Below are 27,825 nucleotides of genomic sequence, written 5' to 3' on the forward strand. Positions count from 1 at the left end.
AAGGTTCATCTTCTGAGCTTCAGAGTAAGGACAGAGCACCATTTAACTGTGCGCTGGATGTGGAAATGACTTTCCTCCGTGCTATTGGGGTTTACAGAGCTAATCCAGATGTTTTTCCACTCCCTGCACCCAAATCTGCTTATGGGTGACTGAGATAAATACGCCACTGATGGCGAGAATCAATGGTTGGAGAAAAGGCCGTGGTGGCTTCATGTGACAGGGGTCCATGCGAGACTTGAGAGGAACCTAAATTACCACAAGCTACTAGCGTAGAAACCATCACGCTCTGAGAGGAAACAAGAAAACACTGTCTCATGCTCACGCACTGCATGGTCAAGTACTCAGCCCTGCCCACCTCTTCCCTTCAAACTTCATTCTCTTTCTCCCGGCAGCCAGGGGGGCAACCGGGCAGACAGAGCCCATTAACGCCGGCCGTTAAATAATGACAGAGACCCGGCGCCGCGGCTGGCACGCTGTCAAAGTGAGGAGAGAAGGCCAGAGCAGCTTGTTTAATTTACCTCCACCCATCTGTCTCCCGCTGCACAGCCCATGAGCAAGAGTCACTCTCTACGACATACTCACTATTCCTACAACAGAGACATGCCTAAAAGGGAAACGTCCGATCCGATTCCATTTATGTGTCGTAAATGCCAAGTTTTTGTACATGTATCATGTAAAAACACAAAGCGAGTGTGTCACGGACTATGAGCGCATGTTTCTCGTGAAATCATTCCGGTCATTAGAAGCGAGCATGTCCTCGGATCGCATTGCCCAAGGCTGCATGTGATGCCACTCGTCAGGCACTGTGTCCAAAACAAAGACATGTTGCCTAGCTGAAAAGCATGTTTTATAAAGGAAATCGTGACTGACAGGAAATAAACACACCTACTTCCTGCTTCTCTTTATGAAAAGTTTAGTCATCAATGTCTTGTCTTTGTCTGGGGATGTTTTAGTAACACTGTCGACATGTGAGCAAAGCCTGGGTGGCCTTTTCTTTCAAATATACAAATGGATGGGCAGACATAACATCTTTTACACATTTACCAGGATAAAAGAAAGAAAGACATGTAGGAAAAATTGAATGTAAAAATTTTAAATCATTTACACTGTGGCTCATCTGATTAGGATAATCCTTTTTTTAATTATTTTTAATTTTAAGACACATTTAGACACAAATAGATCAGATAAACAGCTGCATGTTTATGAGTTGGGTTTAAAGGGTTTTACCATGCTAACTGTATGACTGCTAAAGCTAACAAGCTAAATAAAACTTTGCAGAAAATATTTAAAAGCAAACTTGTAAAAACATTTCACTCCTGCTACTTACAAAACATGCTATGACTGAGAATGTATACTAAGGCAGTGGGAAAGCATTATTTGTGTATCATAAAAGTACTATGAAAACTAAGGCTGGGCAATATATTGAACAATATAATAATGCGCATCTCGTCAGTAAAGCCGGTTCTGTGACTGGCGGTAAATCTACATGACCTGTTTTCAAACGGAGCGGCAGTTAATACTGCAGTTAAGCCGTAGATCACGGACAAGCTACGCGATATCGTGATCAGTATTGCAAATGAATCGCCCGCAAAACTGAACCCGATATTGCGCAGCTTGTCAGTGACCTACGCTCCATTTGAAAACAGGTGATAAAGATTTACAGCTAATCAAAAAGATGCGCATTAATATATTGTGCAATACATTGCCCAGCCCTAATGAAAACTATTGATTCTTGTGTCATAAAAAGCTTGGTTTCTTAATTGTAAGTCACTTTAAATGAGATGGGTAGATGGAAAAATGACTTAAAAGGAGAACTGAAAAATAGGAGCCTCAACTTAAAAAACGGAGGTAGAAATGCTGAATATAGTCACAGTCCACACCAATGAAAGAACGCATGTGAAGAATACACATGCTTGTAAAAATAGAGACAGCACCTCTGGCAGGGTGCTAGAGGACAGGTTGTCTGTTTACTAAACAGACAGCGAAAGTCTGCTAGACTATGAAAAAGGCTGCCTGGTCTCATGGCATAAAAGTACCTTTAAATATGTACCAACAAGTACATATCACTGCAGTGTGAAATGAACAGGCAGTAAAGCAGCAAACCTCTGACACCTTTTATTCATTTTCACACAAATTTACAGAATTTCAATTAATAAAGCGTAATTATAGCACACTTACTTGAGGAATATCATGTGACTCTAACAATATTAATATGCTGGGAAATCTGAAAATGTTAGCATCACACGTATACAACTTAATATCTATGGGTTTTCAGACGGTAGGTTTGTCCATAGTCCATGGGTATTTAAATTCTAAACCTCTGCGATACATACCTATAGCAATGTAATAAAAATGTGCCAGGGCTCATGTAATGAACCTGCGTTTTAGTGCCACTCGGTGGACATTTCTCTTTGAAACTGCAGACAAAATGTGCAGTAAGGGATGTAAAAACAGTGTTGTGCAAAAAGGTCACAGAGGTAGATATTTTTATGAGATCAGGTTGACAAAAAGGGAGGTGAAAATATTCCATTATATGAAAGGCTAGCAATTTTTATAGTCCTTACATGACAATACCTGCAACCCTAGTAAAAATACACTTTAGGTCACAAATCCCATTATCGCCTTCCCATCACACTGTAATGAACTGGGAACAAGAGAAGGAGGCCTAATGAAGCAGGTCTGCAAGGTTTCTCAGCAGGGTAAACGACCTGCATTTGTCCCAACAAGACAACAATTTGTGACCAAAAAGAAGACAATGTGAGAAATATGTCAAAGTACTGTGTAGATTTGAACAGTGGGCAGAGATGATCATCACCTGGACTGCTCGACTACTGTATGAAAAAAAAAAAAAAATGTATAAAAAGATTCCAGTAAACTACTGTCAGCTTATCGTTCCAGTTTTTAACCATCTTACTCAGTGCTGTATGTGTGGTGTTCACAGCAAGATTTATGTTTCTTCTGTCATATGACATTTTTTTATAATTATAGAGTTTTCTTATGTAAAAAAAAAAAAAAAATCAATGTCAAAAAATCTGTAATAGTTACACTCATTGAGTACGTGGGAGACAAAAAGCGCTTGAGAACATTTTAGTAATATAAACAATGAAATATCACATTTGAAGAGTATAAATACTTGTTGACTAAATTAAGAGCTTCTGTAGAAAAGAATCCATTATTTTATTATAAACATCCACATTAACATTTGCATGTCTATGCAAATCTGATACCCAATAGCATCTCTCGTAGTTTATTTTTTCGAAATGGATCATTATGATGAAGTTTGACCAGTGACTCAGAATCTTTCTTTCCACGAAAAGCTATGATAAATCAACACAGACAGAGCACATCAAAAATGGTAAATGGCAGCTCTGTTATTATAAGTTTGTGGACATTTTTTAACTTCAAAACACAGAACTCAAATGACAGAAAATCGCTTGTTAAGAATCAATACTGAAAATTCCATTATGTTACATTGTGGCCTATTTTATGGAACTTTTCGAAAGTGCATGTGAATAATATTCTAAAAACAAAAGAAAAAAATCTGTTTGTCATGTAAAGCAATTATATCTCCTCCGAAAACTTGGATTAAACCACTTGATTCGTATGGATTACTAATACAATGCCTGGTCGCAGCTCAAAAATGATAATTACATAGATTTCAAATGGATGAACAATTACGGTGACAATTGGATGAACTTTATTCTGTCAATAAAAAAAATGAACAAGTCTTACGAGCTTGGACCGACACGAGGTCGAGTAAATGATGACAGAATATTTGGGTGAAGTAAGCCTTTAAAGACAGGGTTTAGAATATTTAATCATCAGTTCCATCAATTTACAATACTGTGGACAATTTGAAATGATTAATGAGAGAGTACGCTAAAATCCATTCGCTGGAGGGGAAAGGGGGGTAGAAAAATAGAGAGAGGCATGTCACCTAGTCGTATCCAGCGGAGTGAAAATGCAGTCTGTTAAAAATCAGATTTCTGAAAAAAAAAAAAATGGCAAGAACTTGGACATTAGACAGCACCCTGATTCAGTCGGCTTTGTGTTCCCCTCCCTGCTATTTTGGAACGACAGAGAACATTAAGAGAGCCCTGATGGAAGGTTTGAGACAAACACAGCAGGAGGTGATACAGTGAGCATGCACATGCTTTCATGAGTGGAAAAATCAAAATGTCAAGCTTTGTGGCATATGTCTCTGCAGACGACAGGCATGAAAGTGGCAGTGCTTAGAGGAAGCAAATATCGTACCCATTCCTCTTTCTATTGCAGACAGATGGTTGAGGAACTTCCTATTTAACTGCAAAAACAGAACTAACCCGAAACACCTCGCTTCTTACACCATATGCCGTATAGTTTCAATGCATCACAAGTGTGACTCATTTCATCCTCGTACTACTGCAGTTAAACGGATAGCCACTACAGAGTAAAATTTCCGTCATCATTTACTCACTTCATGTTGTTCTAAATTACTCTTATTCTTCCTAAGAACACAGATATTAGACAGCTTGACAATCTCAGTCCCCATTCACTTTCACTGTAATGAGAGTGAATCATAACGGAGCGCCTTATATTCTGCCCTTATGTCTCTCTCCGTGTCTCACAGAGGAAAGAAAGTAATGCAGTTTTCAAGCATGTCAACGCGATTCTGTGCCTGATTTGAATTTCGGGTGAGCTATCCCTTTAAGTGAACTCCGATAGTGTGCTCAGTATTCGGATATTTATATTGCAGGTTGAACCAAATGCTCTTAAACTATTTCCAGCCGAGGTAATCCGTAAAGGAAATTACTTGCATGGAGGCATTTGTTGCTTTTGTTTGTGACCCACTTAAATTCATTGTGATATAACGCACGTAAATCGCGCTCGACGTGTTATATACGCCTGGTTTATCAAACACGCGACATGCACAAGATTTGTAAAAGCCAGAAGGAATAAATTGCGAAATTCAAGTCGCACGAAACGCTTTGCGTTGGGGACCTGCTGCAAGAGCTCTCAATGACACATTGCTCATTCAGGTGAGAGAACAATACAGCGCATTTTATTACGTAGCTGCCGCAGACCGGTCATTATTGCCCCCCGTATGCGGTTTCGATCAAACTCCACGGACAGCTTTACAGTTAAGTAGCACACCGCATCTGAGCGCCGAAAGACGCGCCTATTCACCGCTCCACATCTGTCAAGGAGCCATCAATGAGACTACCTGTCAGCCTCGCAATTGTATTGTCACTTAAATAGAGAGCGCCAATACCTGTTGACTCCTCCTACCGCGGTGTTGGTTGGTGGAAGTTGAAGCCCGAGACGCTGTAATTTCTCTCCCGAATGTGGTGGCTCTCCGCCGGTGGAGATGTTCGGCGGAACGCGGAGGGGAGTTTCGCCTCTGCGGGAGGCAAATATCCGCACCGACAGTTCAGCGAAGCGAGAAAATTGATGTAGTCTACATTCGCTGGGCGGCGGAGGAATGATGCACTGCACGGAGCAGACAAGCAGCCATTGCGGTCACGTGTGAGCTGGTGAAACCGAACACCGGCCAGCCTACGCCGCCGTCTCCTCCCATTCTCCCCTTGCGCGCGCGGTGTCACTTCAGGGCACGATACCACTGAACATAAGCTCAGCTTTTATGTAACCGCAGCGCGTTATGCAGGAAGTTTAGTGCTTTTGCATTAGGGCAAGGCTATGTTTCAGGTCACCGCTGCCTAGAACAACATTTATAGGCATCATCTAGAAGCTCTTGCAGAATTAGGCTGTAAAAATTAAAAGATAGGCCTACTTGAAAAACATTTGTGACCCTAGACAAAACCAGTTATATTTTTTTTAAGCTGAGATTTATACACCACGTGAAAGCTGAATAAATAAGCGTTCCATTGACAATACGATATTTGGACTAGATACAGTATATTGAAAATCTGAAATGTGAGGGTGCAAAAAAAAAATAATAATATTGAGAAAGCTCCAACGTAATTTACGTTGTCTGCAATTTTCAAGTTTGTTGGCTATTGCTACAAATATACCTGTGCAGCTCAGACTGGTTTTGTGGTCCACGGTCACTTTTAAAGTTTCATAGACAGAACTCAAATTCTAGGTGAGGCGGAAACATAGTAAAGAGACACATATGTGTCCTGTTGACAAATATTTTGCATTGAAGTAGGCAAACAAAAACCTGCTTCCACAAGTCTTCATGAAATCTAAATGACTATATTTATTTGGTTAGCTCACGTTGCTATTTTTGTGGTGAACAATGTGGTGCAGGTCAATAAAATAAAATAAAAAAATAATTAATTATCATAATTTAATCTAAATCTAAAAATGCTCCTCCCCTCAAAAATGGCTGGCCTTATCAGATGATGTCAAACTTGGCCCCTGTCCAACTGTCAGTGTTCATTTCTGAATGAAGAGCCTACTTTACTACAGCCAGGCAATTTGCATAAAAAGCCACACACTCTATTTCCTTATTCAATATTCAGTTTCTCTCAGAAGTACATCATAATACAGAATTAAAACCGGTCACAAACTTCTGGTTCACGCAGACTTTAAACGCAAAAATTGTGCTGTGGGTTTGTATGCAAGTGAATGATAAAACTGCAGTAGAAATGATCACACCCATGATTATCAAAGTAAAAATTAGCATGGAAGTGGAGTGAAGAGGTTTGTCTATATCAGAGGTTCTCAACCAGGAGACCAGGGCCCACTAGGGGACCTCAAGATGATTTTAAAATTAACCTAAAACAACTTAAAATCAAGGTGCAATATTTCTTATTTTCTGTCTTGAAAAAGCCTTAAAGGTATAGTTTCTAGACCTGAAAAGGTTGTGTTAATTTAATACAATTGCATAGGCATTTTTAAAATAAATTTAAAAAAAAATTTTTTTTTAGATATGCCAGGCTCTTAAATGGTTTTGGGGTTAGAAACTTTGAGTTTAAAATATTTTTATATAAATATTGTATCTGGCATTGGAGTAAAAATCTGAATTCCTTCCTCTTTATTTATATATATATATATATATATATATATATATATATATATATATATATATATATATATATATATATATATATATATTAAATAACATTTGATTAAGGAACTAATGATTAAGGATTGTTTGATTAAGGAACTAACTAAACATTTGATTAAGGAACTAATGTACATTTTGTAGGTTTTGTAAACTCCTATCTAAAATAAAAGTGTTTAAAATATAATATAGCTTAAACAGCACCATTCTGATGGAATAGGGGTATATAAGGAGCAAAATGGAATCCATAAATTCCTGCAAGAACTCTATAAACATGATCAGCAGGCCTCCAGTAACACTAAATCTTATGGGAAAGGCTTTGAAACAAATAGAGGAAATATATTAGAGCGCACAGAAGAATATTTGTGCCGTCATAAGGTGCTTAGAAGTTCCACCAGTGTGTAAATCTAAAAAACCCTAAAAGGTGCCTTAAAGGAACACTCCACTTTTTTTTGAAGCCTTATTTTCCATATTCCCTAGAGTTAAACAGTTGACTTTTCCCCATTTTTGAATCTATTTAGCTGATCTTTAATTCTGATGATAGCACTCTCAGCTGGAGTTTAGCATTTTCTAAGCTCACATGGCTAGGGACTATACTCTTATTTCAGCATTATAGTCAAGAACATTTGCTGCAGTACCATGGCTACAGCAGGCACAATTATATTATGCAGTGACTGAAAATGCTGGGGACTATTGTATAGTATAGTAGTAGAGTATAGTTTCTAGACATATCGGCCTAGAAAATCAAATTTTTTTCCCGTCGGTCTTAGTAGACAATGTACCTACAGACTGTGTACTTTAAATAAATAAATAGATTTTAATTTTCAAAACTCTTTGGTAATTTTTTTGAGCGAGATGCTAATGGTCTAATCCGATTTAATGATCTATGCTAAGCTACGCTAAAAGCGCCAGATCTGGATATTGGATGAATGGATTAAAAAATGGTAAAACTGTTTAACTCTAGGAGAGCTGGAAAATGAGCCTATTCTCAAAAAAAGAGAAGTTTCTTTAAGTATCTTTTTACAGTGCATAATGTGGTAGTAGAGCACTCCAAAAGGCTTCAAGCAACATTTGCATTGCTGTCCTTTGCGGTCTCAGAACAGATGTGTCAACATAGTGATGTGCACTCTGCGAACAACTGCAAGCACCATTGATCTTGTGATGATGCCTTGAATTTACACAAGCTCTGAACATCCACACTCTTACAGTATATGGCCTTTCACCACTTTACTGTGATGACAAGGGCACTGTATCAATGTTGCAAAAGGTCTTCTTTCGCAATGAAGTATTACAAACAGAAAAGAAGCCATCCGCAGCGAAACAGCAATTAAATAGGCCACGGGAGAAGAAAAATCAAGCCAGATTGTTGGAGTAAGTAGGCAGGGAGACCAGGTGAGACCAGCAAAGACCGGTTTAATCTGTTTTTTGTTTTTCACAGCAGGTAGGTGTCGTCAGTTTGTCTCCTCTCATCTTGTTTACACGAGCTATTTCTAGGAGCAGCCTTTGCCTCTACTTGTTTGCTACTCATCATTGTGTACAATATCACTGCCCGCTCTGAGTGACCCCTCTTGGTATTCTCGCAGAGTGTGTTTGCAAATAGTACAACTGCTGAAAGAATGCCAAGACCTTTTGCCTATATGGCCCATCACCTTGCAAATGAGGGAACGTCCCATTAACAGAAAAGGAAAAATAAACTATCCTTTAGATGGAGTCATGTCACATGTGGTTTGCTTGGCCTAGGGGCTTCGATGGCTGTTCTAATGACTCATAATCCCTTTCTTCAACTTATGAAAAAGTAAAATGTAAGACATTTGGGGGAAATTTATTGTTTCTCGATTCTATATTTAGAAAGGTAGGTTTTAGAGTGCTCATAAAGTCTAGTGTGGAGGAGCACAGGTCGCTCACACACGCAAAGAAAGATGCAGAGATAGAGAGCCTTGCATAAAACGCAGAATTGATGCGCTACATTTAAACAGTATTCTTTATTCCATTTGTTATCACAATTGTTTTTCCCCTTTTTTCAAAAAAACACTAAATGACAAGCAATATTGTAAGCACCAACCCCAGACCTAAGTTCAATCAACAAATATACATTAATGGTTATTCTAACTAAAGATCTATCATATTATAAAGCTGAATTAGCATTATAATGCTATAAAAATACTATGATGATTCTATTCCAGAGAGAGATGATATTATTTACAGTAAAATATTGAATTTGATAGTTGTCTCTGACATTAGAAACATTAGAATAGTGTAGATTAGTGTACAGTGTTTTATAATAATAGTTCATTCTATTTCCTTGTCATTCAATTAACATATTTATGTTGGGGACATCCAGTGTATTTGACATATTTGAATAGTTACTTTTTCTGGTAATTAGCTACTTTTAGTTACTAACTCAGTTACTATTTGTGACTTGTAAGTAACAAGTGTCTAAAAATAATTACTTCTTTATCAAGAAAATTCTTAAGATACCCATTTTTAAATGGTCACTTTAAAAGGCTTTACCATATTCAGCACATAAAATTGAGCATTGCTTTATAAACTTGTATATAATCATTTTAATGCAAATACTATGTACCTAAAGATGGGCAAAGACTTTTGACTATTAGCAAAGACAATTACGCAGCATTATTAACAAAGGCTCCTTATTAATGAGAGAAACTGTAGCATGAAATATGGTGAATAATCCTGCCTTCTGAATAAAACAGACAATTGCTGTTTGGTATGTAAGTACGGTATTCACATTTACACACTGCCTCCAAAACCTAATAAAATAAAAGTTTGATTTTCTGCATTTCCGCATCCATACCAAGCATTTTGATAGGAAAGGACGCATTATGAAAATTTCAGACTCTGTGTGCAAGGACCTTTACACTCAAAAGATCTGTGAAATGATCAGTGACAAGCACTGGTATGATTTTGGCTCATATTTCTACCCTGAATCTGTTTAACATGTAAGAATTGTGAAATTAAGTGATCAGCCCTGAAATGAAATTTCCCGGGCCTTCTTCGGTTAAGTGAGCTTGTCATATTTGTCATTGTGCAATCGCACAAGGTTTCATTTGTATGGTCCTTGTATCCTCTCTAGAGCGAACACCTAAAACCCCTCTGTGTTTTGACGGGTCACAAGACTTGACCAGAGGAAATGAGCTGGGAACGCAAGCCTGTGAAGATCCTATCAGAGGGTGGGAAAGAGCTAGCGCCATTTAGCATCCCACCACTTCAAAGACAGCCTTACTACTGATCCGCGCACACACTGGTTCACAAAGGCAGGCACAGATAGTCGCAGATCTCCAAAAGAGTACTGTCTTCTCTGCTATCCGTGCACCATCTCATCTAGAGCCTTTAAAAAGCTAAAACAAGTTTCATTTTCTGAAATGCACTCTTTGAAAACTTCCAGCCCTGGATAGCAAAATCTGCTTCATGGGGTTTAGCCTGTCTGAAAGCATGTGGTAAGCCTTGTGGAATGTTTTAAATGACTCCCAGATGCGGGCAGTGAACGTACTTAACCCTTTAGCATCTATAGGCAGAGCAGTCAGGTTTACTTTTATTCTAAGTGCATGTGTTCGCGTACTTTTATGTCTCCTTTGTTTCCTTTGCCAACCGTCAGTGATTGCACAAATCTTTGTCAGCTCTCTTTAAAGACCCTTAATATATGTTAACACTACAGTCATTATGTTCCATAGTGCTTATATAAAATAAGCAATATACGTAAAGCATTAAAAATGCTGAAAATTTTAATTTATCAATCAATAGCAAGTTAAGAAAGGCATACAGACTGTTTAGTCACTGTAATATTTAACAGTTGTTATTATTGATTTTATGACAATAATTATTCCTCTTTTATTAGACTATTTATGCCATTTATTAGCTCTCAAACATGTCTAGAGTTGTTTTATTGGAGTATCAACACCCTCATGAGCTTGAGTATGATTGCTGGTGCCTTCGGTTCAGAGAGAGGAAGTCTGCTGTTTGTGAATCTGCTGCCTGGGAGGGCGATCATATCGAAAATGACTGATATCCTTTAAAGAAACGAACTCGATTGCCCTTTCTCTCGCCAACTCTCCACCTCCCTCCCTTTCTGCACTCATTCGCCTGCCAGAACAAAGCCATGGAATGAAGCCCATTAGGCGGACTGATAACAATAGACAGAACTAAGTGAGTGGGGAAAAAGTAGAGGGGGAAAAAAGGCTGAATGTAGGTCGGAGGTACTGCCATAAGATGAGGCAAGTAGAATTACTGAGACGTATTTTGAGGAGAGCAGAAAAAGGTGGGGTAGTTGGTTTTTATGTTATGTGCGGATTTCTTTCATGTCTTGTACAAGGTTGAGCTTTATTTGTATAGGGATTTTCATAGTGAACGTTGTTCTTCGCGCCCCAAGATAAGGAAGAATCAGAAATCTTACATTTCTAAAGGCTGAGCGAACATATTATTCCTTGTGTTGACATGTTTCTTATTGAAACAGGAAGTTAGGTTGGGACATATGGAAGGAGGGACAGTAAAAGGTGAAAGCATAATGGTTGACAGAGGCTGAATTTGAGTTATGATTAGAAACCTCAGGATGGAAGTGTGGCTAGATGGGGATTTGTTTTGTTTTTGAGATGTCTTGAATACCTTTTGATTGCCTTCACCTGCCCTGCACCGTAGTCTCTTATGCTTTGATGAAAAACTATAATGTTGTGATATATTTTTACAATTTAAAATAGCAGTTGTGCATTTCTTTGATCAAAAATACATGATTGAATCAAAATACAAAGCCTAAATGTAATTTTATTAGCCTCCATTAACGTAGTCTACAGTGTCATGTAATCTTGCTGCTCAAGAAACGCTTCTTTTTATTATCAAGTTGAAAACAGTTGTGCTGCAACTGTTCAGAAAACACATTTCCCATGGATCAGAATCAAATCCATGATCAGTCAAGTTCTTTATGCAGCCCATTGCAAAGCATGTTGAAATAGAAACCGATGTCCAGAATGCAAACCATAATGCTATGGATCATTTTGAAAATCTTCTATGAAATACCATTACTACGGCTTTAACTGAGGGCGCCTCCGATTTCGTTTGAGGGTGCTTAACATCCCTGTAGAACCGGACGTGATGGGAGAGTACCACAAATTTTTTTTGCATTCCAGTTTGCTAAAATGACTTTCATGACTTTCAAAAAAGGAATTTTTTTTTACGTAACGGCAGTCAGTAGAGAGAACAATGTCAAATTTACCATACATGCTGCATTAGAGACAAGTTAACCATTTTTGTAATTGGATGCATTTGTGCTATATAATACAAAATATGTATTATAAATGTAAACACACAAAAAAATGCTTGGTTAAATATGGACAGAACCAGCAACTAGTTAAACGTTTAACGCAACCTTCTGGATAATAACCCAACAATGCTGTCGCTGGTTCTGTCCATTTCATCCAGCAGTGTAACTACACTAAAAATGTCAAATAAATAAATACATTTTTTGAGAATTTACAATGCTGATGACTATTAAATGCATCATCACAGTCCTTTATCCATACAAACCGAACTCTGACTTAAAACAAACTTGGTGGTCCGTCATTTTTAAAGACTTTTAAAATCACATGACTGTTGAATGGAATTGTAAATACATAAATAGGTTAAATAAATGAATCGTTACATTATATACATTTATTTCCTAATGATAGTTTCTAAATGTTTCCAGGCTACTGTAGGTACAGTTTGACGGACAAGAAAGTCTCAATCCATCCTCTCTTCTCAGGGAAACTAATCTGTTGAAATATATCTGCATTAGGCACAGTGCTTCTCAGAGGCAGTGAGTGAATGGCACCGTGAGCCGGTGGAGAGGACAGAGCCCAGTGATGACAGGGATAATGAGGGTGATGAAAGTGCAGACAGGGCACACATGGAAGACAGACAAATGAATTATTCACCTCCTACCTTGTCTTCATGTGCACTCTGAACATCCACTGACCCAAATTCACAACAACAAAGTTGCCTTAATCATACTGGATCAATGTTTTGTCGTTATTTACCTGATTCATATTGATAACGTTTTGTCATCACTCCAAAAATCAAACCTCTTCTAGTCGATTGGTAACAAGATCATAGATAGATAGATGATAGCTCCGCTATATAACCAGCCACAACAGGCCTGCTCCAGTCGGTGCGTAACAAGCCCTCTCTGCCTGCACAAACACACATTCACAAGCTCAATAAAAACCAACAACTCTGTAAACTGCAATTAAAATCCCGGGCACTAATTAGGTGGAAATGGATGCTTGTTAAAAGACAGCAAGTTTAGGAAGTGGACTCAACATGGCGACCATTTTATTTACCCCCTGTTCACTTCTGACAGTTCCAGTCACAAGCTTTCTTTATACATTAACAGCTGATATGCTTTACAAACATGTCGACATGCATTCAGGGCTTCAGACGCTCTTGTTTTTACCAGTTGTCTTGTTTGTGACGTGGATAATCTGCTGATCCGTTTTTTTAATTGGTTATTGATCACATCATTGAGTCTTAGAGAAGAACCAGGAAAAACAAGGACCTACTGCCTCAGTTACAGCGCAGAGAGAGAGAGCACTCTGCTGTCCATTCTTATTGTTTTAGTGTGCATAGGTTCAGCTGAAGGCAAATGCACAAATACATGGCGTGTGACAATATAATATAGTATAGCATACTGTTATATTGCACCATGCTCTATTGCTACAAGTATGCCTTTTTGGCATTATGTTACCGTAACACAACACAATGATTTTATGACATCTACCATGCTAATAACATGTTCTGAGATGTACTATGATAGTACCATGACGTCATTTGAGGTATCATGGACTACCGTGTAAATAACTATCACCCAGAGCTATGATGTTAGCAGAGTAAGATCATATGTTAGTTTTGTAACAAACATCACAAATAAACGCCAACTTTAATTTGTCTTTGGCTACAGCCATTGGTCACTGAACTCAGTCCATTCAACTTCATTTCTGCTTTCTCCGTGTGTCAAACATAGAAACAGCAATGTTGTGTAAAACACATGCTTATAAGATATAAAGATATTTTAGATCAAGATAAAAGATTAAGACATGTTGTTGGCTGATACATATGATATCTATATGATATCAGCTTGGTCAAAGCTGCAAAGATACATATTTTTAACTTTAAACACTGGTCCTAATTGCAAAACAAATGCCTACATTTTTACTGTCTCTCACTTTCTACATTGGTCCAACTTGCAAAATACATAGGTAAATAGTTACACCAGAGTTTCTATCTCTTTCACTTTCTACATAAAGATGTTCCCACATACTCCTGCCTCTTCCCCATTTTTTTTTTCTTTCCTGAAAGAGTCCTCCTGTGTCCATTTTAGGACACGGAGCCCACTGGTGCGTGAAGGCTAGCTGTCGCTTCACATTACAGTGAGCAGGCATTGGGCACTCGGCCCTCTCGAGCAGGAGCCCCTCACAAAACATACATCCTCGCCTCCAGAGGTCCTGAAAATGTATCTATGCGAGAGGAAACTGTAACACTCTTCAAATAGCACACTGCCTACAGGCGCCACGCAGAGACTACTGTAATATTTATTGTAGATTTGATCTGATTTCTTCTTACCTGAAGAGAGGGTGACACCCTTAAGTTTTCTTATAGTCTTATATCCACAATACTTCATATGCAGATTTCGCCAACATACAAAAGAATAGCGACTCAATGCAAAAAGGCAGGTCACCGGGTAACATTCACCCATCAGTACATGCCACCACAAAAACTAAACTGAAGAACACAAGCGCACACGTACACACACACATGCTCAAAACCTCAGCCCACTTCTCACTGTCTCTCACGCAATGCTCTTCGCCAAGGGCTTCCTGTTCCTCTTGCTCTTGTTTATTTGGTGCCCAAGCTCTATCATCAACACCTTTTGAAATGAGAAGTGAAACTGGGGTCACTTTAGGCCATTCTAGGAGCACAGACATGCCCAAAACAAATTTGTGTTGGAAAAATGAATGAAGCTGATCCAAAGTTTTAGATTTCTGCTCTAGCATAAAGTTTTGCAACACACTGTCATGTTGTCAGAGCATGTACATTTAGCATATGCAGGCATAGTATTATGTCTCCTTAGATACAAATGTGTCTTAAAGACCCGTTTAAATCACTTGAGAAATCTTTCTTTCCTGTGTTGATGTACTTCCTGTTGAAACAGGGCGTTTTGGTGAAGCTTATTGAAGGGCTTGTCACCTTTGTTTAGAAAGTGACACCATGATTTGCTTCTTGCTAGCTGCTAAGTGGTGATGTGGGCGGGGCAATCTCAGTCCAGAGAGCATGTGATTGGACAAAAATCATCAAGAGTCATCAGCGTTTTTAGTTTTCCTAGGAGAAAGACGGCAAAATTTATTTCGTATATGTTTTGGAAGTGACTTACGTCTGTGTTTAGGTGCTTCAACAATTTAGACAGCAATTAAACTGAATATAGCAAAAACTCAGATTTTATGTTCACTTTGAAGCAATAACATACATTGTTAATGTCTCTTTTGCTTCCCAAGGCTGCATATTTGATCAAAAACACGGTAAATTACTAATTTATTTCTGTAATGTCAAAGCTATTTTTCCAGCAGTCATGCTTATTTTATTTTATTCTATAAAATTATACCTATCTATACTATTATTTTTGATCAACTTTTTTGGAAATGTACTGAACTTTCGTAGAACCGGTACGAGCTACCAATCTCCAAAAAACCCCCAAAAAACATGAGAAACTAATGCGTTTATCTTATGTGTTGCGCCATTTAACCACAGCATGCAGCAATGCCCACCAATATCAACATATCACATGATATACAGCACAACTGCATGAGGAACTGAACAACAAACGAGTTTATACTGCTGAAAATAAAATGGAAACAACCTTTAGACAATAATGGAACTCAATGCAAAGGAAACAGGCAATAAACACACAGTGCTAAGCAAATATACTCAAATACATCCACACTCTTGCGGAGTTATGAAACACTCCACCTGCGCTCATACACCCTCTGGGCTCAAAGACACAGTACATACGAAATAACTCAAATAAACCCCAGCCTCCCATTCAAACGGATATTGTGTTGTCTAAGCCTATGCGTTTCAACATACACGCACCCTTGAGTCGTCCGCCTCGATAAATATAATTAACCTCAAGCCATCCCAGTGCAGCTCTGAATTGATCAGAGCAGGCAGAGTTGCAGCAGGGCCTGTCAGCACCAGGCTTAATCAATACACCTTATCGATCCTACACGCGGTGAGACTCTGTGTGTCAGCGTGCATATGTGAGGGATCACGCTGCATCTGCTTCGGATTTGTGCTCGGTGCGCGCATGTGGGCACGACATGAAAAAAGAGAGGGGGTTTGCGGCTTAGTCTCCTACCGACTGCTTTGTAACAGAGTAACTTGGGAAGGCAAATGGAGATTTAAAGTGGGTTAGTGAAATATTGCTGGATATTTTTTGTTGTTGGCTGATGCAAGCCTTAAAGCAGAGCGTGACATTCGCTCTGCATACTAGAGATTGTGTCTGCAAAAGCTAATATTTCTGGGTGTGTTAAGCCTTTTTGCGTCAAAAAAGATTGCAGTGCTGTGGGATAATGGAGGGCAGTAACACCAACACTTTTTTTTTCTTTTTTCTTGCTAATTTGTGCTGACAGCGTGTAGCCTGTATCCTACAACATCTCTGACACATTAGCAGCTATTTCCTGTGTTGTTTAAATATATAAATTAATCAAGTCAGATTATGACAGTATGTTTTAAATGCGAAGGAAATGTAATAAAAAAAAACGGTTAAACGGTTAAAGATAAATTCCTGGAAAATAAAAAAGCTACTGAGGAAAGACATTTTTACTTCATAACATGCTGGTAAAATTTAATTGTATTTGACAACTTGTGTTATTACTGAAAAACGACTTTATTTTGAGATTTAATGAAAAAAAGTATCTAAAAGTTTCAATACCTCTTTGTCACGTGAGCATTACCAGATCTTAAAGAACGACGAACATGTGAACGCGTTGTTAAAATGTAGGTCAAATGGGTTTAGCTGACATAAACGTTTGGTAATCTCTGAGGTAAATGACCGAATTGTGCTTTAACATACCTGATACGGGCTCTCTGCGTGCATTGGGTTTTTAAGTCATTCACAATGTTACATTTACAGAGTGCTGCGATTATCCCAGTTCTCCCCTCTTGAATAATAAAATGAAGTTGTGACTGAGATGAATTAGTGAATGTTACAGAAACACCGCAAGCTACCTTTAAAGCGAGTTAAAGCTACCTTCCCAAGTGTAATAAACACCAAATACATTGTGCGCCTCTCTCAGTACCACACACAGGTATGGAGACACATGAAAGCGCTGGGGGTTGGGCTCTGCGACTGTGAGGAAGAGAGAGGGGCACATGGGGAGAGGGTGGAACAAGATTTATATGAGGCTGCTGTAAAACTTTGACCCCGCAGTTGTAAATCTGCCATTGGAGTCTAGCCAGCACAACAGGAAGTATGGGGGATCAGAGAAAGAGAGAGAGAGAAAGGATGCATATATGTGAATGGGGGTAGATGGTAGATTGTTAGGCTTGTATTCAATTAGAAAAGTTAGATTTAGCTATTAAACCTGAAGGGATATAAAGGCTGGTGCAAGTGTTATTTTGCATCTCCTTCAGTTGATTTTCTGGTATCAATGAGCTGTGTATGCTTGCTTGAGTCCTAAGAAGCCATATAGTACGCAGTCATGTGGCTTTGCTCATGTGGTCAGATACAGACCTTGAAAATGTTCAAACCTTAAGTTGTCGGCAGTGAAAAAATGGCTGAGAGGTCAACACATGCCGTTTGAGAAGGTCGATAGCATATATGCTTCTGTTTAATTGAACGATTTTGTGCCTTGTATTCTGTTTGTACATGCACCACAAATAGAGGTTGTTTTTGTACTGAATGTCAATATTTTTCTTACTGCTCAATCGAAAAAAGTTCCATTAGCGACGAGTGAATAATAACAAAAAAGGGCCATGGGATGCTCACTTTGCAGATAAACATCAACGAAACGGCATGAGAGTGTATTACGAAAGTCGGAGTGAGAGCGCACTGCGAAAGCTAATGTGCCACCCACTTAGGTGTGGTAACTCAGGGTCATGATGTGAAAATACAGGATGTAGGTACTGAGACAGGAAGTGGCAGGCATCGAAGTTTCAGCCTTTGATGAGCATGTCAGTATTCAAGGTCATGAGAAATTTCTGCTATGAATACACCTCTGAACTCTGACTGGCTTTGAGGATGTGATATGAAGCATAAAAACAGACTTACTTTACAATAATCTTCACTTTTTAATATAAGGTCCTCTTTTACACAGGTACAGTATTGCAAAATCTCCTGCATTCTAGTTATGTAGTCCTTTGTCTTATATGTAGTACTGTAAAATCTAAATGCTCTATGCTCTAATGCTAAATGTTCTAAATGCTACATGTAAATGAACTGATTAAACATATTATGTACTATACACAATGTCTTTGAATCGGTTATGCATATATGCATGTTAAATCAGTTATGCACTACCCAAGTATCTCACTAAACAGTTAAACCATACATTTTGTTTTGGGATTATTTTTTATTGTTATTATTAATGTATTTATAAAAAGCACATATACCCAAAAACGTGGAACGTTTTCCAAGAAATGTTAACTGATTGTTGGTAACTACTACAACATTATTAGGGTGTTTGTACAGTAACTTTTTGCTAACTACTTTTTCAGTAGCTTGAACTATAGTTTAACAATAGCAGCTTTTAGCCTGGCAAGCTTTTAAAGTAGTTTCCCCAACACTGCTAATGACCATAAAAACCGCTTTTCACTCTCCTATTTGACTTCTACTTCGCTCTGCTCCTCTATTCATCTCTCTCTTTCTTTCTTGCCGCCTTGACTCTTTCAGTAATACGCATTTACATGCACACAATTGTTTAGGGATCTAGGGGAGTGTCTAAGCTGGTGCGCTGAATGCCTGCTATATTTCTAAAAGTGAAAGATGTACAGGATCTGCTCTAGACAGCAGCTGTTCTCAGGTCAAGGCAGGAATTCTTGAAATCTTGAGATCTGAGCAACTGCTGGTTTATTGGATACCACTCAACTAATGGGCCTGTATCTACAGCCACCAGACCAGATGTTACTCTGTATGTGTGTGTGTGTGTGTATGTGTGTGTGTACTTAACTATAGTTTGAGGCTGTGAGATAAATTACAAATCTCCATTTGTATAAATACCTCATTATTATATAGTGCTACATAAAATGTTTCCTATTTTTCATGCTAAACCCCAGTAACATGGCTGATTATGAGTCCAAAAAGACTGCAAAAACATGACAAAAACATAAAGACACGCTATGAAAATGATCCGATCAAAACAAAATTAATGTAGGCCAACAATAAGTGCAAGCCTCACAAAAAGTTTGAGCATAGATAAAGAATAAATTAGAGGCAGCTTTTTTTGATCCGATACGTGGTTCACACACACTGTTGAACTTCAAAGTCCTATGAAGAAATGCAAAGGTCTTGGGGAAAAGAGCTGACTGTCTTATCTTAAGAGCTGAGAGTGAGGTATTGCGTGACAAGGCTGGCCACGAGAGGAAGTGAAATGTGTGAGAATGGCAGTCACCGCAGTCTCATCTCAGTACGCTCACCGCCGGCTTATGCTTGCCCTCAGTCTCTCAAACCTACTGCTCCTGCCTTCACCCCTCTCACTTCCTGACTCGATTCAAGAGTGTATGTTGTGCCACTTACAACAGCCCATCTTTCTACTGTTTTTTTCTGCATTTTACTGAAAGTTTGTATGCCCTCAAAACCAGTCGTAAGGGGCAGGTTTTGGAAATTGACACGTCTGAAAGCTGGATAAAAAAGCTTTCTATTAATGTATGTTAATATAGGACAATATTTGGCTGAGATACAACTAGTTGAAAATAATGTGAGGGTGCTAAAAATCTAAATATTGATAAAATCACCTTTAAAGTTCTCTACATTAAATTCTTAACATGCAATGATATATCCAAACACAAAACACTGCAAAAAATACCTTTTTATATATATATATATACACACAGACACACACACACACTTTTCAAACCAATAGCCTACTAGTGCATCATAATTTATACATTATTTTTATTTTGTTCTGCTCAAAATCCACTGGCTTTAAATAAGCCTGACGCCTGTGTTCATAATCAGCCTGCATCGTTCCCATCATATTGTGCTGTTTTTTGACAGCTAGCTCATGCTGAAACTGCTTTGTATGCTAGTGCTAACAGTGCAGTGTGACATATGACTTTTGCGTTCAGAGAGACAGCGTTACTGCCTCAGTCATATTTCATCTATTGCTGCAAATGACAAAAATCTCTTCCACTTTTCCTCCCTGTCTCCCTCCCTTGTCTCTTTCTGCTCTTTTAGTATGGGTAAGCCCTTGCTCGTAGGCCTTGAAGGTTAAACGCTAACTCCCTACAGTTCTGACCTTGCTTTACAATGAGCGGCATTAGTTCATCGCTCTGTCTCAGCACCATTACAGTGACTGTCAAGATGAAACACTTGCTGACTTGTTTCAATTCGGTGTCTATAATCTGAATGTGTTCAGGGGGGAAAAAAAGCTAATTCAAAAGCTAATCTTCAAAGCTAATTGCAGTCTAATTCATAGCCTCTTCTTCTCCGCACCCGCTGCCACTTCCGCTTCGGTCTCTCGCTCTCCTTTTCTCTCTCCGTCACTCCTGCAAGCCGTCAGTTGGAAGGTCTCAGGGGAGAAGCTGCGGCCAGGCTTTTTGGGGGAGCTGTCAGACTAATAGATTTCCTCTCTCGCTCTGATGTGAACAGAGGGAAAAACCTTCCCTGCTGGGACATACTAAAAGCAAAGTTTCTGCAGGGCCGGTGCAAGAACCGTATGATATTTGTCTGATAAATCTGCAATTTTTGAGTTTTAAGCACTGATATTTACAGTATGAGTTTTAATATATGTGTGTGCATTTAATGGTTTGCTTCTGTGTTGTTGTGTATATTTAAGCGGTATATCATGCAAAAAAAAAAAAAAAAAAGTTAATTCATTTATTTTACTTTTTCATTTTATTTACTTTACTTTTTCATTTTATTTTCATTGTATATAGATATGCATGTATCATGACTATGTTGGAGACAGCATGTTTTACAGTAGCCCTAATGCAAGAAATATTTTAAGACAAGCTTCAAACGCCCTCTAGAGGCAAAAACTGCACAGCACTCAGAAGTGAGCTTTCTTACTTAGCTAACAGCGCCACCTAATGTTTGTTTTGTTGTTTATTAAACGTACTAGTTTGTCAAACAAGTATTATATTGTCAGAGTGGATATTTAATATTTACATAAAATAACAAAATTTGTGCAAGTTTGTGCAGTGTTTTCACTAATTTAAAAAAAGGATACTAGTGAACTTTAATTGAAGCTGAACGAATTGTACCTCCCAAATAACCAAATAACATCCACTATTATTCACAGTTAATATATTAAGTTTGAAAGTGGCAGTTAAGTGTAAATAAAAAGATATAAAGACAGAAAATTACATTCAATATCCTATAAATTATATCAGTAGAAAGTCAGAGACACTGATATTTTATATATGTATTTGTATGTGTGTGTATATATATGTATATATATATATATATATATATATATATATATATATATATATTCAGTTTTTTCTGTAACGTTTTAGATTAAGTTATATATATAAACTTTTCTTTAAATTTCCTTTAGCGTGTAGTTTTGAATAACTGTGTCTCTTACGCCTGAACTATGTCATAGGCAAATATATCTGTGTGTTAAATATAGATGAGCGGTCATGGCACAGCTGTTTCCTTCTGGTTGTTTAAGATGATTCTGTCCTGTGCTCAGCTGAATACTTTTTGGATTAGCTCACAGAGTGACTCCTCATTCATAGGGAATGTGAGGGAGACACTTCACTCATATATGGAGAATACTAACAAGGTTTGCTAGTTTGCTAAACTCAACTAATTAAGGTAATGTTTAAGAAATTCGAGTAAAAAGTTAAGTGTAAGTTTTTAGAATGGCAGTTGCTGAATGATTAAGACATTATAAAACATTTAATCTATTGTATATTTGTTCATAAATCAAGCCCCATTCCTCACCATGATGAACCACCTGGAAAAAAACAAAACAGACACTCATCAAAATTAAACAGAGCAATACATTAAGTTCAGTACACTAAAAACAATGAAACAATTCAAATGAGTTAAAATACATCAGTTTCCTGAACTCAAAAGAAAAAGAAAGTTCTAAAACTTCTAAAAGTTAATTCGTTTGAACTAATTTGTTCAGTATAATTCTGCCCTGTGTCATGTAATGTGTGACATTTGGACATTAGTAATATGTGAAATTATCAAACCAAACATATAAATGTTTGACAAAGATTATAACAAGATACTTAAAAATTATGTAATTATTTTATTTATGGATTTAAACATTAATAAATAGGCCTATACAAGCACCCAAAAAGTAGGTCATATTTTGTGTTTCTGAAAAAATTATAGGTTTTCGTAATCTTCTGTATATTATTCCCTTATACAATCCCTATACATAACCTTTAAGGCAACTAGTTTCAGCAGTTTTTTTAGTTTTCTGATCTGAAAAGAAAGTCTGAAAAAGTCTGAAAAATAAGTTGAGAAAACTATATAAGCTAAATTAATATATTTCCTGCTTTTAGTAAATTACATCATGACTGCGGTCAGCATAGTTTTTGCTTACGGTAAACAGCTGATGAAGGTAAGGACAGAATAAACACTCGCACACACATAGGGCGTAAAATTAGCGCATGACTTCACTCTCTGTGCATGACTAAGGAGGCAGTGGGCAATCCCAAACTGGACAGCAGGGCCAATGATATCTGTGGGACAGTAAAAGTGACACTGACCCATAAATCTAATTACAATTACAATCTTATTATAGCCTCAAGAACGCCTTGAACGTTCTGTTTACTTGTAGCTTCAAATTCTTATTCATGACCTCACTGGTGTAAAAAGCCCATTGGTGGGAGGTTCTAGATGCCTGTTGGAGAAATATATAAACTGGAGGGACCAGAAGACCAAACAGATCACTCTTCTGAGAGCACAGACAAGACCTCAAGACAACACCGACCAGACAAACAAACGAGAGAAATGTCTTCCGTCGAGAGCCTCTTCATGGATGACCCTTTCTTTGACAACTCCCACTTTTTGTGGCCCAGGCGCAGTGTGGCTCTTTCCAGCTTCAGAGAGGATTTTGTCCACCGCAGAGCCCAAATAATGCAGAACCTGAAGAACGAGATCAGAGGCAGCTTGCAGAACGATCTCACTGACGAGTTCTTCCAGTGTCTCGAAGGCCAGAGGTCCTTCTCCAGGCTCTTCAGCACCAACACAGAGCAGAACAAACGGCGAGACGTGTCTCTTACTCTGGACACTCAAGGCTTCTCTCCGGAGGACGTCACTGTGACAGTATCTGGGAGACATCTGAAGGTGATGGCTGGCAAGCAGGCCCAGACAGACGCTTCTTCATCATCTACCGGCAACGCTCAAGTCGCAGAAGCCCAGCCTCAAGAATTCGTCCAAGCTGTGCGGCTTCCTGACCACCTGGATCCAACCTCCTTGACCTGCTCACTTGGAGAAGATGGACTTCTGCATATTGAGTCACCAGAATCCAAAGATGAGTCCTCAGAGGAACAGATCATTCCTATCCGCTTCAGAACATCCCTGGATTTCCCCATTAACAAGGACAGCGCAAATAAAAAGGAGGATGAGGCTAAAAACTAAACTGAAAAACTAGAACTAAAAAACTCACTGATGGCCTGTTATGCATTGTGCAATTGTTTTTTTTATCAATCCAGTCTATGTGCTTCCTGTGGCTGTAAATTATTTGTTTTAAAAAGGTTTATTAAAGATATTAGGTATATGACTTAACCTTTGTTTTCTTGACATATGCAAGATGAATGTTTTGAAATGGGCTTTACAAATATTATTTTTCAGGAGTTTTAAGTTTTATAATAGAATTTTTAAGGTTAACTGATTGTAATGTGGTGATGGTTTGTGGTTTTATGTAGATAAATTTAGCAAATATGAGACTTCTCTATTACTGTTATCAACTCAGGCTATAGAAATCAAAAATAAAGCAACTTCCATAAAGGTCTGCAATCCACGAGGATAATGCAAGTTAAAAAAAAAGCACGTATCTAACGAAATAAAAGCATAAATGTAGAAAATCAGTTTCAAAAGAGAAGTACAATTAGCCTTCCGATACAAATGATGGCGCTATAGGCACATGATTGAGACTTATTCATCCCATTTTGTAGTTAAGTTGTGTTGTTTCTTGCCAAGCTAAAGTAAGTGATCACCTTTTGAATGTTTCCTGGGTCAGTTACTGTGTTCTAATATTGTGGTTTAAAAAAACGAATTTATACAGAACGCCTTCCAATACTATGAAGGACACTAAAAACGCAGCCTTGCAGTAGCCATGCAGGACAATTTCAAGTTACGGTTTACAAAAAATACGAATAAATAAATAAATCCTCATGCTAAGCTTCTCCTCTCGCAATTCATGGCCCTCCTCAACCTCCTGAACGAGAAAAGTTGAGCAACATTTACCTTGACAGCTTGGCGGTGCTCATGTGACGCGATGAGAACCGCAGAAAAGTAGAGAGAACAATAAAAGAAGCATCGAGCGAAATGCGTTTCAATTAAATGAGAAAAGCAGCACAGCGGAGAGGCGTTCTGTGTGAACGAACGCAGAGCAGTCTGGGTGGAGGTACGCATGCAGGCTGCTGATCATCTTGGTTGCTTTAAAATGCACAAGCCTTCCTTTGAATAAATGTTTGAGTCTCATTAAGGCTGTATTTGGACGACCGAGCTGTAGGCCGGTTTTTGTCTGTTACACGCTTTATCACTGACGTCTGATAAAATATTAAAAAGTTATTATGGTGGCTGGTGGTCAAAAGTAACTTAATCATCATTTGACCACCAGCCATAGTAACCTAATCACAACATGACATTACCGTTTGTAATTTATTTCTTCTCATTATACACAGGAATCTTTTCTTTGAAACGAAGAATGCAGGGCATCCCAGATCTATTGACCATCCCTAAATCCTGTCAAGACGCCGGAGAGCAAAAGTTCAAGAGATGAAAGGCTTCCGGATGAAACAGTCAGCCAGCCATAAAAGGTATTCTTGAAATGGACAGCAGGGGAATTTGACACCAGAAAATCATGAGATGAAGAGGCCAAATGCTGCCATTACATTCAATTCCCAGGAGGAGCTAAATAAGAGCCTGTAAAGGTTTCTCTGACATTTTCAGCCTAAGGGAGACCATTTGTTGTGGCTTCAGCGCAGGTACAAAACACAGCGGTTAATATTTGATGTGTGCAACCTCAGGCAACAAGATGGAGGAAGCGCACAAGGGAAACCACAAATGTCTCCTGACTAATTTAAATGTCAGCGGCATAGAGATTTTTGATCTGGTTCCCATTAACGAGAAATAATGTCTGGCGCTGAGAGAGAAAGAGAGTTACAAAATAAAGGCAATTGCTCAAGTCCTCTCTCAACACCTGCCATTACCTGACACTGATCACTGCTTTTACCAGAGTTTTGGCAAGAGGATAAAATAACACAAAATTGTCTTCGAGCGGGCAAAAGTGATATTGAGGTTAAGTGGAACTGGATTTCCCATCTTCACTCACAACTAGTGTAGCATGTAGTGCACGAAAAACACATAGAAAGTAATTGGTGGCATATGAAGTTTACTATAAGTTTTACTTTGAAGTTTACTAGATCATCATATAAACTGTTTAATATTTGAACATGGAATAAGTTTGTCAAAAAATGAATTGCAAATGATTGAATATTAGATATTTATAAAGCAGATTTATTTCGAAAATATTTTCTAAAATAGCCTGTTTATGACGTTGCCACCTCATTATGTCAACAGTATCACTGCTGTCAATGACAGGGGGTGCCTACATCTATTACACACTTAAATAAAACTTTTTAATGGGTGCTTTCAGCCAGGGCACATCTCTGTCCAATCCTCTTCATAAACTTTAATGGTCTTGTTTAGCCTCCAGCGCAGTAGATGACTCAAACAGTGACAAGCAATCCTTGTGGGCAATCACTTGGATAAGGAGACCCACACCAGCAGGTAAATATTGATCCCTTTTCCACCCAGCACTAATGGTAGTCCACTGTCTTTCCGAGCAGTTCAGTGCCGCTGGGAGAGGAGACCTGTTCCCTAGGCAGCCGGTGTCATCTGCACCAATGCACCGATAGAGCTGCTCCCCTGTGCCTCGGCATCAATCTTTTTCAAAACATGCTTTCTTTCCCCCTCTCAGTCATTTCTTCTTGATGGTCTGTAGGTCTGACATTTCTTCCCAGACTGTTTAACCTCTGTGAGCATTGGTACACCAGCTGTTGAAACCGGGTTTCTGTGATCCACGGCTAACGCTTTTAAGGGAAAGATGAATTGCTGGGAAAAGAAAGCGTGCAGGTGATTAGAGATTTGAGTCTTTTGTTTCTCGAAAGCAGGTTCAGGGCCACTTTTGAAGAAGCAGCCGGTTATAATAGAGCATGTGACAATAAGCGTATTAGCGTGCCACTTTGAAAATTAAAAGGAGCTATTTTTGATAATATTGCTATGACTCTTTGACATAGAATAGTTTATCCTTAAATGAAAATGTACTCATCGTACCTGCCAAGTGTATTTTTTCCTCTGTAGAGCACAAAAGATATTTTAAAGAATCTCAGTTGTTTTTGTCTGTACACTGAAAGTCAGTGGGGTCCAAAACAAGACCCCACTGACTTTATTAGTATAGACATTTTTTTTAAAAGTATCTTTTGTGTTTTGCAGTAAAATCTTTAGGTTTTCTAACGACATAACGATGGTTTTTTTTTGGTAACTATCCTATTAAATTGCACAATTTGAGGTAGTTTGTGATTTGCTAAACTGTCTCCAGTGGCAGTTAACAATTTTTGTACTACAGGCCAGACTGGAGGCTGTGGCATCGAGGGTGTTCAGCCATAGATTTTGTCTGGCACATGAGAACGACTGAACGGGTTAATTTGCCCCATCATACTGTCATCTTGTTCTTGTTCTTTTAGGATCGCTGTATTTTTTGGCTTCCCTGATAGAGCGAACCGTACACTAAATGGATTTGTGAAGCAATTTTGGCTGGCAGAAGTAATAGAAACAGCTTAGTAGTGGTTGGCAGACTTCAGTGTGCTAATTCCCATCGGATTGGATTCTGACAGACATCTGATGGAATTAATAGAAAAGACCCTGGATCTTAATTATCTTCCTAATTAAGTAGATAGAGCTTAAAGGGACAGTTCGCTCGAAAATGAAAATGAATGTCTTTACAAACCCAAAAGTGAGATATATTTGATGAAATCTGAAAGCTTTTTGACACTGCATAGACAGCAATGAAACAACCACATTCAAGGCCCAGAAAGATAGTGAAGACATTTTTAAATATTAAAATAGTCCACGTGTTGTAATTTTATGAAGCTTCTTTTTTTGCTCAAATAAGAATAAAATAATTACTATATTCAACATTTCTCAAAATGTTATATCCTATTCAACAGACTTTATGTTTATGCCACACAGGTTTGTTTTCATTGTAATGAATTATGTCTAAGGTCCAAGCCAGGGCTGTTGCTTGATGATGTTGTAATGTTGTGCAAAATCATATTCACCTTTTTCTGTGCTTTATCAAAAATAATGTCTTGTAGAAACTGGCGAAGTGTTGTTTCTCCTAACACGTTTTAGATGTGTCTAA

General features: G+C 38.3%; 2 protein-coding genes across 3 annotated transcripts in view; one reads left to right on the top strand and one right to left on the bottom strand.

Annotated features, from left to right (window-relative positions):
* Positions 1-14,773, bottom strand: part of rarab (retinoic acid receptor, alpha b) — a 102,290-nt gene extending 87,517 nt beyond the window's left edge. The window contains exon 1 of one of the 2 annotated variants that reach the window (XM_043235117.1): positions 14,618-14,773. The gene's annotated coding sequence lies outside the window, so the exon portion shown is untranslated. Of the gene's footprint in view, positions 1-5,251; positions 5,548-14,617 lie in introns of those variants that run through there. The other variant, XM_043235116.1, reaches the window with a different exon arrangement.
* Positions 14,774-23,057: 8,284 nt separating this feature from the next.
* Positions 23,058-23,958, top strand: hspb9 (heat shock protein, alpha-crystallin-related, 9). The gene has a single exon (XM_043229525.1). The coding sequence runs from the start codon at positions 23,073-23,075 to the stop codon at positions 23,814-23,816; it is 744 nt and encodes a 247-aa protein (XP_043085460.1). The 5' UTR covers positions 23,058-23,072; the 3' UTR covers positions 23,817-23,958.
* Positions 23,959-27,825: the final 3,867 nt, after the last annotated feature.

This window comes from Puntigrus tetrazona, chromosome 3 (assembly GCF_018831695.1).
Source record: "Puntigrus tetrazona isolate hp1 chromosome 3, ASM1883169v1, whole genome shotgun sequence".
In the NCBI taxonomy this organism is placed as follows: domain Eukaryota; kingdom Metazoa; phylum Chordata; class Actinopteri; order Cypriniformes; family Cyprinidae; genus Puntigrus; species Puntigrus tetrazona.

What these genes read in the sequence shown, in the direction of transcription:
- hspb9 (XM_043229525.1), top strand. Translation starts at nt 23,073, where the DNA reads ATGCCTGTTGGAGAAATATATAAACTGGAGGGACCAGAAGACCAAACA.